Consider the following 16,177-nt stretch of genomic DNA (forward strand, 5'->3'; position numbering starts at 1 on the left):
AGTCCTCCCATCCTGAGACCATGTGCAGAGCCAAAACGGGTGATAACGGTGGTAGGGGAAGCGCCAAACAGGTCTGAAATAGTCCGAGGGGCGCCTTTACCTACCCCGATTGATACCATGGCAATGATTCCTCGGCTCAACGAATACCCGGACCATGTCTCCGCTGGGGTGTTGCGAGACGGTTTTTCATATGGTTTCCGCATTCCAGTGGGGGATTTTCGGGGTGAAGCAAGTTGTAAGAACCAACCGTCGGTCCTGCAGCATACGGCAGTGGTACGGGTAAAGATTGGGAAAGAGGTGACTCGAGGGCGGGTTGCCGGTCCATTCGATTTCCCACCAGTTGCTAACTTTGTTTGTTCCCCTTTAGGGGTGGTCCCCAAGAAGGACCTGGGTGAGTTCAGGCTAATACATAACTTGTCAGCCCCACGGGGTCTTTCCGTGAATGATGCGATAGACCCGGAAGTGTGTTCGGTGCGGTACGCATCTTTCGATGAGGCCGTCGCCAAGTTGAATCGCCTGGGGCCCGGGACGCTGATGGCAAAATCAGACATCGAGTCAGCGTTCCGGTTGCTCCCGGTACACCCAGACGATCAGCGTCTTCTTGGTTTCATGTTTCAGGGTCGCTATTATATGGATAGATGTATGCCAATGGGATGCTCTATATCTTGTGCTTACTTTGAAAAGTTCAGTTGTTTTATACAATGGGTATTCACAAGAAAGACGGGTTTTCAGCACGTTATGCATTATCTCGATGACTTTCTGTTCCTGGGGGCAGCCGGGGACCCAGAATGTGGACAGGCTTTAAACGAATTTTGTGCCTTAATGAATCATTTTGGTGTGCCATTGGCACCAGGTAAGACTGTTGGTCCCTCGACTTCACTCGAGTTTCTGGGGATCGAGCTCGACTCGGAGGAAGGTTGTTTTCGGTTACCCAAAGAAAAAGTGTTAAAATTCAGGGCATCCCTTGAAACATGTATTCGAGTGTCTAAGGTAAACCTGCATCAATTGCAACAAACGGTGGGCCAGTTGAATTTTGCCCTCAGAGTAATGCCAATGGCCCGCCCCTTTTCCCGCTCGATTGCACAAGCCATGGTCGGCCTGAAGGAGGGACACCACCGCACGAGGCTCTCGGCAGAGATTCGCCAGGACATGCGCATTTGGCTGGCATTCTTGGCGGATTTCAATGGTCGAATTGTCTGGAACAAACCGGCGGTGTCCTCCGAGGAGCTGGGGCTGTGGACAGACTCGGCGGGGAGTATAGGTTTTGGCGCCATATTCGGTACGCAATGGTCGGCTCAAAAATGGCCGTCATGGTGGCACGAGTGTGGGCTGACGAGTAACATTGCTTTTCTCGAACTCTTCCCTATTTTTATGGCCCTGAAAACATGGCCTGAGGGGTTCCGGGATCACTCTGTGGTGTTCTGGTCTGATAACATGACCGTGGTTGAGTGTATCAATAGTCAGGCAGCACGTTGCAAATGGATTCTGAGACTGCTCAAGGAAATTGTGTTATTGTGTATGCAGTTGAATGTGCTCTTTAGGGCGCGACATGTCCCGGGGGTGTTGAATCAAGCGGCTGATGCACTTTCTCGTTTACGTATGCAGGCCTTCTGGGGTTTTCTGCCCACAGCGGACCGGGTGGCCGCACCCTTTCCCGAAGCTCTCTGGTCTCTCGGTGCCCCGAACTACAAAACCTCGTGGGAGAGAGTTTAGCACCCAGGACAAGGAAGGCATATGAAGGGGCGTTTCGTTCCTATTGGTCCTTTTTGGGTTCTGCTAGGGGGGAGCTTTGGGGCCAGGAAGAGCTTGTCGTAAAATTTATGCTGTCTCTACATCGGGCAGGCAAATCAGTAGCTACGGCCCAGAGGCATCGGGCCGCCATTTCCTTTATGGCAAGGGCTCATGGGATCCGGGACCCGACAGCGTCTTTCGTGGTGCAGAAAGCGCTACGTGGGTGGCAACGCCTGGAGGGTCGCAGAGTAGATCGGAGACACCCGATAGGCCTGGATAGGTTGGCCTTGTTATTTTCTGTATTCCCTGCGACATGTTCATCCCGGTATGAAACAGTGTTATTCCGAGCCGCTTTTGCGCTAGCATTCCATGGGGCTATGCGGGTAAGCGAACTGGTGGCGAAGAACAAGCAGGATACGGTGGGGGGACTGTGCCGAGAGCACATTCAGGTTAAGGGGGAGACGATGACTGTCTCGTTTGTCAGGTCCAAGACCGATCAGGGTGCGATTGGGGACTGCATAATCATACATAGGATTCCCGGGTCTCCCATGTGCCCTGTTGTTTGCGTAGAGGAATATTTGGCGCAGAGGGTGGCATCATGGGGGGGAACCTTGTTGAGACACGCCGACGCCACCCCACTGACGAGGTTTCAGTTCCAGCGGGTGCTTGCGATGTCAATTTCGGCCGCGGGCTTGAACCCCGGCGAGTTCGGGACCCATTCCTTTCGGATAGGGGCTGCTACTGAGGCTACAGCCAGGGGTCTGAGTGTGGAAAAAGTGAAACGTTTGGGGCGTTGGTCCTCGAATTGTTACAAAAAGTATGTGCGGTTGCACATGTTGTGAAGCTGTAATGATGTACTCACGCTTCTTGTTTTTGTTTGGTTTACAGTTTCGCAAGCTCACGAGGCGGGGCGGACTGTGCAGTCGACCCGACACCTGGGAACCAGCGGTCAGACATCACCGGCTGCGGAAAAAGTGGTGTGGGTCGTGGGCCACTCATACGTGAGGCGTGCCGCGGACGTATTCAAAGCAGGTGACATGATTCACATGGCTGGGGAATACGGGTACAGGGTGACCTTCTACGGAAGGGGCGGACTCTGTATTGACCAGTTTCAATCCTTTTTCGAGGGTTTGTTAGGGCGGACAAGGTCACCGCCGTCTATAATCATAGTCCATCTTGGGGGCAACGATTTGGTGGCCACTGGTAGACTACTTCTTCTCGAGGCAATGCTCTCCACTGTAAGTTGGTTGGCGAGAAGAGTTCCAGGGTGCACAATTGCATGGTCCCATATGATTCCACGGAAAGTGTGGCGGGGGGCGAATTCGGTTTCTGCTCTGAATCACTCAGTGAAGAAAGTAAATAACAAATTGGGTAGATTGTTTCGTTCAAGTACACTGCATTCTATTCCACATGGTTGTATTAAGGGGGACAGTATGTACCTGGGTGATGGGGTCCATTTGTCCCGGGTGGGGAATGAGTTACTCATAGGAGACCTCATAGCTTGGCTAAAGAGTTTAAAACATGACCTTTAGGCAGGAGTTGTTGTGGGGGGTCCGGATAGCCGGTCAACTATCCGGCCTGTGGCGGTAAGGTCATGATCGGTGAGCAGTAATTGAAAGATCCCTATGGGGGGGCGTCACCCATTACGGATGGGAGCGCTCGGGGGAGGTGGCCATTGGCCCCTCAACGGGGAGGCGGTCCCTTCTAAGGATGGGCCGCCGGAAGGAAAGGAAAGGCGGTCAAGGCCCCTTCCTGGATAGGAGGGGCTACGGGCCCCTCCTGGGGAATTTCCCGGGGCCAGGACACCTGCGACGGCAGATGTGGTAAGTTGTGTGGGGTGGGGAGGGGGTTTACGCTACCTTCTAGACACCTCACACGAGTCCTCGGACGACCTTTAAATGGCGTCGAGTTCATTGGGGCCCCCGTCAAGTCAAGGGAAATTGGTAGATGCACTTGAGGTACGCCTCTGTGCGGTCGCCCCTCACAAGTGGGGGAGGTATTTCTGGTTTAGGGATCTGACACCGGTTACGACCTTGCCGTTGGCCCTTAAAAGTTAGGATGTACAATTTCAAGTCAAATGTTTTGTAGGATGTTAGTTCGGCTAGGAGAACCTTTGTATTAGAAATATGTTAAGGTTAGCCAAACATCGTGATGTGGAAATGAAATTGTACATAATATGAAACTGTTATTTTAATGTTTTGATTTTGTTTCATATTTTAATAAATACGGCCGGGAGGGTCACTCCCTCCCGCCTTCCAAAAGTTCAGAACCGTTTCCGGTTTCCCATCCTTGGGGATTGTGTCGAGAGGGGGTGGCGGGTATCTCAGCCATATGGAAAGGGGCGACCATTCGGTCCCCCCGAACGTATGGTGGAGTACCTCGATCCCCCCGGGAGGCCATCTTGGGCGGGAGGCGAGTCTCGGCTGGTATGCCCGAAGCGGCGTAGCCGGGGCGCGCCTTTTTCCCGCCCTGGAGTGGGTTGTCCTAGACACTGACGCGGCCGGCCACGCCCAGGGAGGCAGGCGGAGGCGGGTTTACGCCCGCCCGAAGACGGATAAAAGGAGCAACAAGCCAAGAAAGCATCCTCTTGTTCCTGTGCTCTGAAGCTGCACCTCCCCGCTGCACGTGAGCTCGAGACGGAACGAAGAGCCAATTTTGACCCACCCACCAGCCCCAGAGGACAGCCAGTTGTTTTAAATAAAGTTTGATGTGGTAACTCTATTTCTTACAGGTTGTGATGATTGTCATGTTATTTTGAGTATGCAATAAAGAATGGTCATTTACAGTATGTTTTTTCCAATAAAGTGATTTTACACTAGTGTTGATCGGTAATCATACGTGAAATAGTTATGGTTGTTTTGTAATTAGTAGTTTTAGTTAAATCGTCGTATTTATTTTGGTCGGGCGGTAAGGTCATGATCGGTGAGCAGTAATTGGAAGATCCCTATGGGGGGGCGTCATCCATTACGGATGGGAGCGCTCGGGGAGGTGGCCATTGGCCCCTCAACGGGGAGGCGGTCCCTTCTAAGGATGGGCCGCCGGAAGGAAAGGAAAGGCGGTCAAGGCCCCTTCCTGGATAGGAGGGGCTACGGGCCCCTCCTGGGGAATTTCCCGGGGCCAGGACACCTGCGACGGCAGATGTGGTAAGTTGTGTGGGGTGGGGAGGGGGTTTACGCTACCTTCTAGACACCTCACACGAGTCCTCGGACGACCTTTAAATGGCGTCGAGTTCATTTGGGGCCCCCGTCAAGTCAAGGGAAATTGGTAGATGCACTTGAGGTACGCCTCTGTGCGGTCGCCCCTCACAAGTGGGGGAGGTATTTCTGGTTTAGGGATCTGACACCGGTTACGACCTTGCCGTTGGCCCTTAAAAGTTAGGATGTACAATTTCAAGTCAAATGTTTTGTAGGATGTTAGTTCGGCTAGGAGAACCTTTGTATTAGAAATATGTTAAGGTTAGTTAAACATCGTGATGTGGAAATGAAATTGTACATAATATGAAACTGTTATTTTAATGTTTTGATTTTGTTTCATATTTTAATAAATACGGCCGGGAGGGTCACTCCCTCCCGCCTTCCAAAAGTTCAGAACCGTTTCCGGTTTCCCATCTTTGGGGATTGTGTCGAGAGGGGGTGGCGGGTATCTCAGCCATATGATACAGCACACATGCAAATACGCATGCATTCACGAGTAGAGAATAGTTTGTTTGTTAAGCATTGTTGGAATTACAATGAAGAGTTTGTCAGAAATAGGCTAAAGGTTCTGTAACCAATATGTGACTTTTAAGTAACTTAATGTTTTATCTTTTGTAACAAGCATTGTTTAACTAAGTATAAAAGTGGCTGCCGGTGAAGCAGCATACTGAGACCAGGTGTTTGCCTGAGTGAAGACAGCTACTCTCCCTGTCGTGACAGTATAAAGCTGAGTTTGCCTTGCCAAAAAGGAGTCTTGACTTTATTCTTTATTAAGTTTTCCCAGCAACATGTTGCAATTATTCAAATCCTCTTTTAATTGAAGATATTAACTAGTACAAATGAACATCTCCACATTACTGGGACAATGTTTAAAAATACTACACTAACCCATCCATTCTCCAGCTACGTTCAACCTTTCCTTTGAACCACTGAGAGGACTACACATCTGTCATAATATCAAACACTGACAACATCCAATCAAACATGAGAAATTCAACAAGCAGCAACATCAACCATTTCAAAACACTGCCAAGACTTCACCGAGCCTGGATGTTGAGCGTAAATCTGAAACGCAAAGATGACGAGATGGAGTTCACCTTTATTACCAAAAGAAATACAATTGTGAAAGCCAACATTTTCTCTCCAAAAGAAACTGGATTTCTGCAAACCAGTTCTTTTGTAGCGCAAAATTACTCCGCTTATTAATTTACAGCAATCCCTCCTTCACAACACATGTAGCTAAGAATACCTAAACAACACAGCAACAGCTATTCCTAACAAGTCAAATGAACACACATTCACTACAAGCTATCTTTCCCTAGTCCTCTCACAAACTCACACTGCAACACCCTCAGCATTCTGGCACTTACATAAACTTAAAGCATCTCCAGATCATAAAGAGGTTGTAAAAAATAGATGACTTCACTCCTGACCATGAAAAAATGTCCTTTGCCCCCCTGCCCCAGCATGCGTCACCACAACAACATGCTACTTCATTGATAAGGCAGTGTCCTTTAATACGCCTTCCTGTGTGACAAATATAAACATATCTACAGGTCACTGTAATACATACGCCTTTGATAGCCTGGAAACAAAGAGGTGCAAAGGAAAAAAAGCACAGAAAGCAATCCATTAGCTACCCACATAGGATCTGGAATAACATGCTCTCACAGGGCTAACTCACTCTGTCACATCCGGACTTTAACAAGTAGCTGAAAACATTTATCTTCAAAGAACAGCATATCCACTAAATAGAACCATCTTGAGCCTCTGTTATGGACCGGATGTCAAAAGAGCGTCTCGTATCTTGCTAGGCTTGGATTTTTGTTTATCAGCTTATAACGTGTCTCCCCAAAATTATATACAAACTGGCTATCTAAAGGTGGCTTGGTTGAGGTGGAAGGCACCCATAAAACCAATTTATATATGGGATCTAAAGAGTAACTCAAAGAAACTCATAGAAACCGACTAATGTAAACTGCAAGCTTTCTATCTATCACTTGTATTTCATACATCACATTGTTAAGTACCATGACCACAGACAGGATAAGAGCAATGCTCTAGTGACACATGCACAACACCAAAACTCTATGCACATAGATCTCACTGCAACTATAACACTCTTCAAAATTCCAACAAAGCACTCCCTTACAGTATAGCATGCTATCTTCCCAATAATGCGCTTTGGTATCTCACAAGGGGAATGAAGCACTATAAAATGTAATTACAAACCTTTATTGATCTTGGTTTGTAGCAACTGAATTACAGTGCATGGATGCTTTCTAGTTAGGTCTGCACCAACAGATGCAAGAATACATGGAAAAAAGTAACTGCACTTTTCAGACTAAAAAACGTAATGGTGTGTGCAACCTGCAAAAGAAGAGGCTTGACAGCACCGGTCAAATCAAAACCAGGTGTTACTATATCTGTGAACAATGTGGTAGAGAAGAAAGAGGCAAAGCACTTTCATTTATGAAGCCCACTTGTGCATGTATTACCTTTAGATATGTACAGGGCCATAACTAGTCTGTAGCACAGAATGTTTCATGTACAAGTTAGAATAAAATTATAGTTACTTTCTGGAGAAGGTGCAGTGTTGGGAATGGAAAAAATATTCTGGAATCCCATAAAATTTGGCATCAAAGGATGGGAGAAGAACGGGGCCAAAGGATGGGAGAAGAACGGGGCCGGAGGATGGGAGAAGAACGGGGCCGGAGGATGAGAGAGAAAGCAATGAGCACTGGAATATAGCAATGAATGTATGTGTACATTGGCAACAAGGACAAATGTGAAAGTAAATGTGCTCTGGCTTACGTAATTGGTCAGACTGAATTTTAAAATATTTCATGGGGTTGAGGTAAAACAAACTGGTGGTTAATGAACTTGCTGGAGAGATCAGTGTCAAGTCTAGTTGACTCATAAAATAGCATAAAAAGTTACTTTCCTTGATGCAAGCACAGCGTGTAACAAGCAAGCCACATATTTGCATTTGTTCGAAGGCAGCCTAACGAGTTACTGGTTTTGTTTCAGATAGCCTTATGTTACCTGCAGATGACGCCCTCATCCCTGTAACATAGCTTTGTGGGTTATACACCAGGATTTACCAGCTGCATGAAAACTACAAGGCATGAGTTTAGAAATATCCTATTTGTTAGTGCTATAAAAATGGTTATTAGTGTAATTACTCATCTGGACAGACATCTGGCATTCTCACGGTGAATGTACATCTCATACAGAGCTTGGGAAAGTCAAAGGTCTTCCCCCGAACCATAGTTTATCCCTTAAGCACTTGTAAAGTGATAGTGACAAGCTGTCTTTGTGTCTTCGATGCACCTGGTATCAAGATGTGAGGCTGCAGTCAACTCCCAGCCAGGATGAAACTCAGTGGAGTGCAATGGCCTCTCAGTGAGGCATTTGGCTTGTGGAAATAAGAGCCATCTTCCTAACTCTTGAAGGTTGCTGCTTTAAAAGAAAAGCTCGCAAATTGTGGGCACTGCTGAATGTGCCCCAGTGTCTGCAATTTACACCGGGACACAGTCAGCACATCTCACTGGAGCCAGGATGGATCCTAGACCAGATCCTATAATAAATGCCACATCCGAGACCCAGCTAGATCCCCTTCACTTCCCACATTACTCAACAGGAATTTCCTAGGGGATAGATGACCATCCCATCACAGAAAAAACAAACAGTAGTTCAACAAAAAAATCATTACTTTTTAGAACATCACTTGCACAAATATCCAGACAGTAAAATATATCGCTTGAATATAAGAAAGAAGATGTAGAACGTTGGCACATTTTTTTTAAGCGAAATGGAGGTATTGCAAAAAGTAAAAAACTTTGACATGAAGAAAATTGCAAAGTTTTATTGTCGAGAAATTCTTTAAATCCCCAGTGAACTGCACGATAAAGGGAGATATTTGCACAACACCGGCCCCAAATTCCTGAATTGCACATGGTACGGGACCAGTATTCCCCAAAGTAAGGATATTATTTTTCAAACTCTATGTTCGCAGTGACATAAAAATTTGGGGAGGATTGGCACATTTTACAACCACCTATTTATTAAATTCCTCATCTTTCCCATCACTGAGAATACACACCACTAATCTCAGCTTAAAATTGCTGAAAAAACATAACAAAAAAGGAGTTGAATAGAGAGGTCTGAGTAAACATGTTCCAAAAATACTACTCACCCATCTGCACTTAGGGACTGCTGTGGTGAAATTTTCATTTTGCCACAGTAATAATTCCTCCTGCTCTTTAGGAAGTTGCTCATGCGAATTCAAGGGGGTCCAACTCAGTTGTGCAGAGATCCCAAAAATATTACAAAGACCATATATAAAACTTATATAAAGCTATTCAAATGTGGCTATTTCCTATTTTGTTGGCTATCCCAAAAATCTGAAAAGTTTTTGAACCTCAGAGTACAGGTATTGAGCACCTGTCCAGCACAGTACCGGAATGAAAGATGAACTGTCTTGTTGTGAGTGGGACAAAGAATGGCTTTGCTTTAGGAGTCTTCTCATGGAATGGGGAGGCTCCTTCAATGACTGACGATGGTTGAGGATGGTGTCGCTCTAGAGTCTACCACTTCATCAGAGTTGGCTACGGTATGGCTGGACTCCTAAGACCTTCTATTATATCCTGAAGTAAGAATAGTCCGGCTTTGATTATCAAAAGTTCATAACTTTCTTCACCAGTCTCATAGATTAGGGTTGTGCATTCACTTAACATTATCAAATCATCAATACAAAATAAAATTATAGTTCATTGTCGTCTTAAAAATTACAGCAGTCTCTCAACATGACTTACCTTGTGATCGGAGGTCCCCCGATTCTCTCAGGTTGGTCTGTGACCCTTGAAAAGAAAGGAAGTAAAAGATTATAAATCCTGCAAAACCTCTGTACACACACACCTCTCTATGAGTGTTTTATCTCATAAGGGAATGCAATGTGTCTCTAACGAAATTAAATTGTAAACTTTAGAGAAATGATAAAGCAAAGCACAGGGCGGACAATGAAAATTAGAATGAATTGTTGATACAGCCTAAGATGTGCTTTCTCCTCCAAATGTAATGTCTATTTGTAGAAGCCATAGTGTGGAAAGGTAGGAACAATGCATACTATTGAATCCTGAGTGACGAGCCTGTATATCCCTGGCACACCTGAAATGATTTATCCCAAGTCTGACATACCACAGGGAGGCACAGGAGCATTTACTGGGATTTCAACGGATCAACGCAGTTTGCCCAATTTTGACAGTGATGTGGTGTTAAGAGGATGGGAGAAGTTGGTAACATACAACCTAGCCACATACTGACAGGCACCCCACTGATTCAATGGTCAGATATGGAAAAATAAAAAATCGAAAACTGGGGTTTGAGTGTGGCGGGGCACAACCCTCTCCAACCCCTATTCCGGTTGTAAGTGACAACATCTTTCAAGAGAGAGAAGTTTAGGAGTCTGCTATTGTGTTAATCTGAGGCCCAAGCGGTACCAAGGTCAAAATCAATGCTATGGGACATTGGAGAAACTGGGACTTATTTACTAGGTTGCACTAATACAACCATGTTACGTCCATCATGCTTATTGACATGAATAATGAAGACTATTTGAAAACGTTGTGGCATTTTTTCCTATTGGCATTAGGTTCCACAGACCTATCACACTTTCAAGCCAGCTACACTAACAAATGACACATTTTAACTTATATGCCAGTCCAGCCCTGTATTTAGATCTAAATGGGATACCCTCCGCATGCCTAGTCTCAACCAAACATTAATCTTATCCTAGCTGTAATAGGCGTTGTATCCCTTTATGAGTTGCTACACTGATCGAATCGACTACTGTGTATCAAAGTCTGTGACACTAGGTCCATTACAGAGCTTGCAAATCCTGTAAGTGGGATGCTCTTTATCACGTAGAAAAGCAGTCAGCAATAGACGCTGAATGCTGTGAAACACAGTGCCAATTAAAATAGTGCATCAAATCTTAGCTGGAGAAGGTTTCAGAGGCATAACTAAGAATTGACACGCGCATGCAGTTGCACTGGCGCCCACAGGAGTGGGGGACACACTGAAACCTACATTATGCCTTTTTTGGATACCCATCTAGTAGCAATGAAGGGTATTTACCTTACTTGCATTAGAGTGCATTGTGTATTTGCTACTGTACTGAAAAAAACAGTTTTCGAATGGCAGTTTCTTAAAGCGGCCCCTTCTAGAAGGACCAGGCTTTTTGTTCCAGGTCCAGTCCCATAAGCCATCCTGGTTTAGCATCAGAAAACTTTCTACCTCTGTGCTAATCCTCAGAATCATCCCTACAAGTGAAATCTCTGTATTAAGCCGACTTTCTTCTTTCCACAATTATTAAGATTTGAATGATAAAATCCATAATGATTAAATGAAGACCAAGTCTTCAGACAAAACATTCCACTTTGCTAGTATTCCTGTTTCCGTGTCATTTGGACCCTGTGGTGCAAGCCGAAGTTAGAACCTTACAGTGCAAGCACCAACTTTAGTGTAATTAACAAACTACAACAGGATCCAAACTACAACAGGGTCCAAACCGCTACCCAACTCGCACACTTACATTTTATCTTTCAATTTCTTTTTAGCCCGGGTAAAGAATGATGTTAGGGTAATTTGTGGCACAAGTTGAAATGTCAAAGTATTGAAGCAGTAGTCAATATAGAAACCGGTCACAGGATGCTTGTTTCCGGTCCAGGGAAGACATGGCTTGGCAGTTAGGGCTGGACTATTCCCATGAGGCACAGGGTCAGACTGATTTGCATATGGCCATGTCTGAACTGGGGTGGCAGAGTGAGCTAAAGAATGGTGATGGATTAAACCCAGATCAGTTGACTGGGGGTGAGTGTTTGATGCGCTCAAACGCTCCGTCCATCATCCCCTTTTGTATCGTTAGGGTAAATTGTGGCACAAGTTGAAATGTCAAAGTATTGAAGCAGTAGTCAAAATAATACTTCTGTGCAGCAATCACCGAATTGTATTGTTAACCTGCATTAATTGTCAATCCCTAGTGCGGTACAAACATCTTGGTGTGAAGCATTATGACATTATTCCGTATCATATTAATATGAAAGCCATTTGTAATGGTATTTTTACGTTCAGAACTAACCCCAGGTCTATGAATATACCAGATTAGTCTCACTTTCTGGTAAGCACTTTCATTTCCTCCTATTTGCCAAAAGACTTTGCAAGTCACCTCCCCAATTCTTCAGAGAAAGTCGGAGCAAAACAAAAAGTGAAATTAAGAGTAAGAAAAACAGAAAGAAATGAAAATAACGAGCAAAAGAAAAGCACTATATGAATAAGTTAAAACAGAAAAAAAGATAAACAAAATATACAGATGGCAATCATTGCACAGTCAATAAATGTGCCATTCCCGGTAAATCCAGCCATTCACAAACCCATGCAATCACAAATGTTGTTTATCATATTAAATCATGCTTTATTATTTTTGCCAATGATGAGAAAAAAATTAATAAGAAAGGAATGGACTCTGGGTAGAATGTATATAGGAGATAAATAACTGAATTGGACTCTGTGTAGAATGTATACAGGAGATAAAGAATTGAATTGGCAAACAGTATGACTATTCGTGTCTACTTTCAGATGCAAAATAGTCTCCCATGCCCTCTAATGAAATGAGAGACCAAATTAGCCACAGCATAAAGTAAAACAGTAATAATCCAATGGATGGAGCCAAAGCCCAATAAACGTATATTTAATGAACTGGCAACAATATATCATGCAGACAGCTGTAATGTCACGTGAGATCTAAAAAAAGAAAAAAAACAGAACGTAAAAGACAAACCCAGAAGAAAGAACGAACTAAAGAAAGTCGTAAAAACAGAGGAAATGTAACTACAAAGAAAAAAGGGAAAAGGAATAGGATGGACATTAAAAAAAATCAGGGAGGGAAAAACAGTTAAGCACGCAAAACACGCTAACGGAAATAGAAACCAAATACAAAAGTAATTAAGAAGCTAAGTGAAAATATGAAAAGTAGAAACTAGATTAGGCAAATAAATATTGAGAGAGAGAGATATGAGGCAGGACAGTTCGGAAGGAAGTGAGTTAGAGAGTGATTAACCCACTGGAAAGCTGACAAGGTGAGAGAGCAAGATAAAGTACATAAGAGTAAGAGAGAAAAGTAGAAATCAATGCGATGATGTAAATGAGAGGGGTGTTTAGATGTAGGTGGCGAACATGATGAAGGATAAAAAAAGGGCTGCGAGTGGTACCCAAGGGAGATTGACAGAAAAACAGAGAGAGGACAAGGGTGAGAAGCAGCACTCCAGAAAAGCAGCCGAGACTTACTGATCTTAGATCCTTGTGGTAAAGTAGCGCCTGAGACACACCTGTTAGAGCTCTGCCTCTTAGAGGGGTCAAGAGTGACCCTGAAAATAGAGAAAAGCAAGAGTGAGACAGGGCAGAAAAAAAGAAAAGGGGGAGGAAGAAAACAGGAGAGATTAGCAGAAACATATGCAAACTTTAAAGAGGAAGGGCAGCTGGTAAAGTGTACCTTTAAGTAACAAGTGGTGCAGAGGTGTTAGAGAACTTGTAATGGGAGAAAAAAACAAAATAGTTTTTATTAAAAATAGCGATTCAGGGTAGTGGTGAAAAAACTTAGTATAATATATGGAAAAGGTTCCTATGTAATAACTAAATCATTGGGATTGGACTCATGATTTCCAGATTCTGGACCCACATCGCAGGCGACTGCTGTTTCTCAGACTCAGATACTTCAGCGGATTTGAAAAACGATTGTAGTCCTTATTCAGTAATTTGGTCATGGATGAGATGGTGGTAATCAACTCTCAGAACCACAGTTACTACTCAAAGGAAAATGTTACTTACCCAGTAAGCATTTGTTCTTGGCATGTAGAGCTGTAGATTCACATGCTTTGCATACTCCTGCAATCTAGTGTTGGATCTGGATGTTTACAAGTTGTTTTTCTTCCAAGAAGTCTTTCCAGTCACAAGGTGACTCCTCCTTTCGGTGATAATGCGCATGGCATCAACTCCATTTCTGGATTGTTTTCCCGCAGAGGGTGAGAATGGAGTCAGTAAGTGTAGAATAAAGATGTCCATGCATATGTATATGAGTAAGTAACTGCAACAGGTAAAGGTACCCGGGGAGGCGGGTGGGCGCATGTGAATCTACAGCTCTACAAGCCAAGAAGAGATGCTTACTGGGTAAGTAACATTTTCCGTTTGAGGCATGTGAGCTGTAGATCACATGCTTTGCATAGACTATACAGCAGTATTCTCCCAAAGTGGTGGCTAACCTGTAGCTGTTGCAGTTGCCTGAAAGAGTGTTCCAAGTACTGCCTGGCCTACATTAGCTTGTTGCCTTGCTAACACAGCTACACAATAGTGCTTGGTGAATGTGTGCGGTGTAGACCATGTTACGGCCTTACAGATGTCAGATATAGGAATGTTTGCTAAGAAAGCCATAGTGGCTCCTATTTTGAGAGTTGAATGCGCTCTAGGGGGTATTGGTAAAGTTATTTTTGCTTTTGCATAAGATGTCTGAATACATTTGACAATCCATCTAGCAATACCTGATTTAGATATAGGAATGCCTTTGTATGGTGGAGAAAAAGCAACAAAGAGTTGTTTTGTTTTGCAAAATGGTTTAGTTCTTTCTATGTAATGTAGCAAAGCTCTTATAACATCTAAGGTGTGTAGAGCTTGTTCTGCCACTGAGTCTGGGTGAGGAAAAAACACAGGTATCTCAACCGATTGATTGATGTGAAAGGTAGATAATACTTTAGGTCGAAATTTATGGTTAGTACGAAGAACCACTTAGTCTTTGTGGAGCTGGAAAAAAGGTTCTTCTATGGTTAGTGCCTGTAGCACACCCACTCTCCTCAGTGTGATAATTGCAATGAGGAAAGCGACTTTCAATTACAGAAATTGCAGTTCACATTTATGCATTGGTTCAAAAGGTGGACCCATTAATCGTGTAAGGACTATGTTAGGATTCCACACTGGGGCAGGTGGAAGTCTTGGTGGTACAACCCTTATTAATCCTTCCATAAATGCTTCTATAACTGGTACTCTAAACCGAGACAAATGCTGTCTATTTTGAAGGGTCCCAGTGAGGGCGAACAAATTAGTTAGAAATACAATCAATTAAATCTCAAAACCAAAAATACCTCTATAATGTTTTATTCACATTATAGGAAAACGAGCAATATTGAGTATTCATAAAATATATACAATTGTGATGGTACAGGTGCCCCGGGGGGATGGAGGGGAGGTGATATAGTGAAGGTAAGGTGAGGAGGATTCTTTTGTGACAATAAAAACACGATATTTATCCAGTAATATTAGGATACAAATTATAAACAATATACAAAGCAAATGATTACTCATTGATAGAGTTTCAAGAAACATGCCCCAATGTCCATCATGAAAACGAATGGTGGGTTGAACGGGGCTGTCGGGGGAATGTGCGTCGACGTTTCGACCCTATTAAGCAGGATGAGTGAGATTCCTTGCAAGTGGGTCTTCTTCAGGACAGGCAATATGATCGGGGCAGCCAACCTATTATTAGAAGGGGAGGCGTAAGTTAATTATAAAGTGGACAAGTCTCACTCTAGTTTGAGTTGATAGGGTAAACAAGAAAAAAGGGGGGGGACGTACCTTAGTACATCGGTATGGGGATGAAGTTAATCCCAGTGAAGGTCGGTGACACAAGTTCATTTACCTTAAGAAGGAATCATATTAATAACCATTAGATTGGTGTAATGACGATCAAATCCAACAATTTATAAAGAGAAAATCAGGGACTTACTCATGAAGTAAAGTCCAGAGTTCCCGTATTGGATCCAGATGCTGGACGGGGGACCACTCGAACAATTTATCTAAAAGGGGGAACATCATTTAGATACAGGCCGTTAAGAGCAGGGGCTTGGTTGTAAAATTAGGTGAAGGCGGGACTTACCGAGTGGGATAAAAAGTCCGCTCGATTATTGAAGAAACGCTGAATAAATCAGGTGAAGTATCTGAGGGGTGAATAGACATACAAGGGCGTCATTAGTTTAATCCTTTATGTGACCGTGGATCTCATCTCAAAGGATTAAAGGACATTGGGTCGGCGCGCTTACCAGTCGGCAAGCAGCTCGGCGTCTTAATCAGGGATCCTCGAGGCGGCCGAGGAACTTCCTGGTATTCTAGAAGTCATGGCAACCAAGGTCTATATATGGCAGCCTTCG

The 16,177-nt window shown here is 44.1% G+C and overlaps 1 protein-coding gene across 3 annotated transcripts in view; it reads right to left on the minus strand.

Annotated features, from left to right (window-relative positions):
• MARK4 (microtubule affinity regulating kinase 4) overlaps positions 1-16,177 on the minus strand; it is a 608,126-nt gene that overhangs the window by 98,071 nt on the left and 493,878 nt on the right. For 2 of the 3 annotated variants that reach the window (XM_086938381.1, XM_086938382.1), the window contains exon 16: positions 9,743-9,787. In XM_086938381.1, the coding sequence (XP_086794507.1) occupies positions 9,743-9,787 (45 nt within the window). Of the gene's footprint in view, positions 1-9,742; positions 9,788-13,271; positions 13,352-16,177 lie in introns of all 3 variants that reach the window. The other variant, XM_086938383.1, reaches the window with a different exon arrangement.

The sequence above is a fragment of the Lissotriton vulgaris genome, chromosome 9 (assembly GCF_964263255.1).
Source record: "Lissotriton vulgaris chromosome 9, aLisVul1.2, whole genome shotgun sequence".
Taxonomy (NCBI): domain Eukaryota; kingdom Metazoa; phylum Chordata; class Amphibia; order Caudata; family Salamandridae; genus Lissotriton; species Lissotriton vulgaris.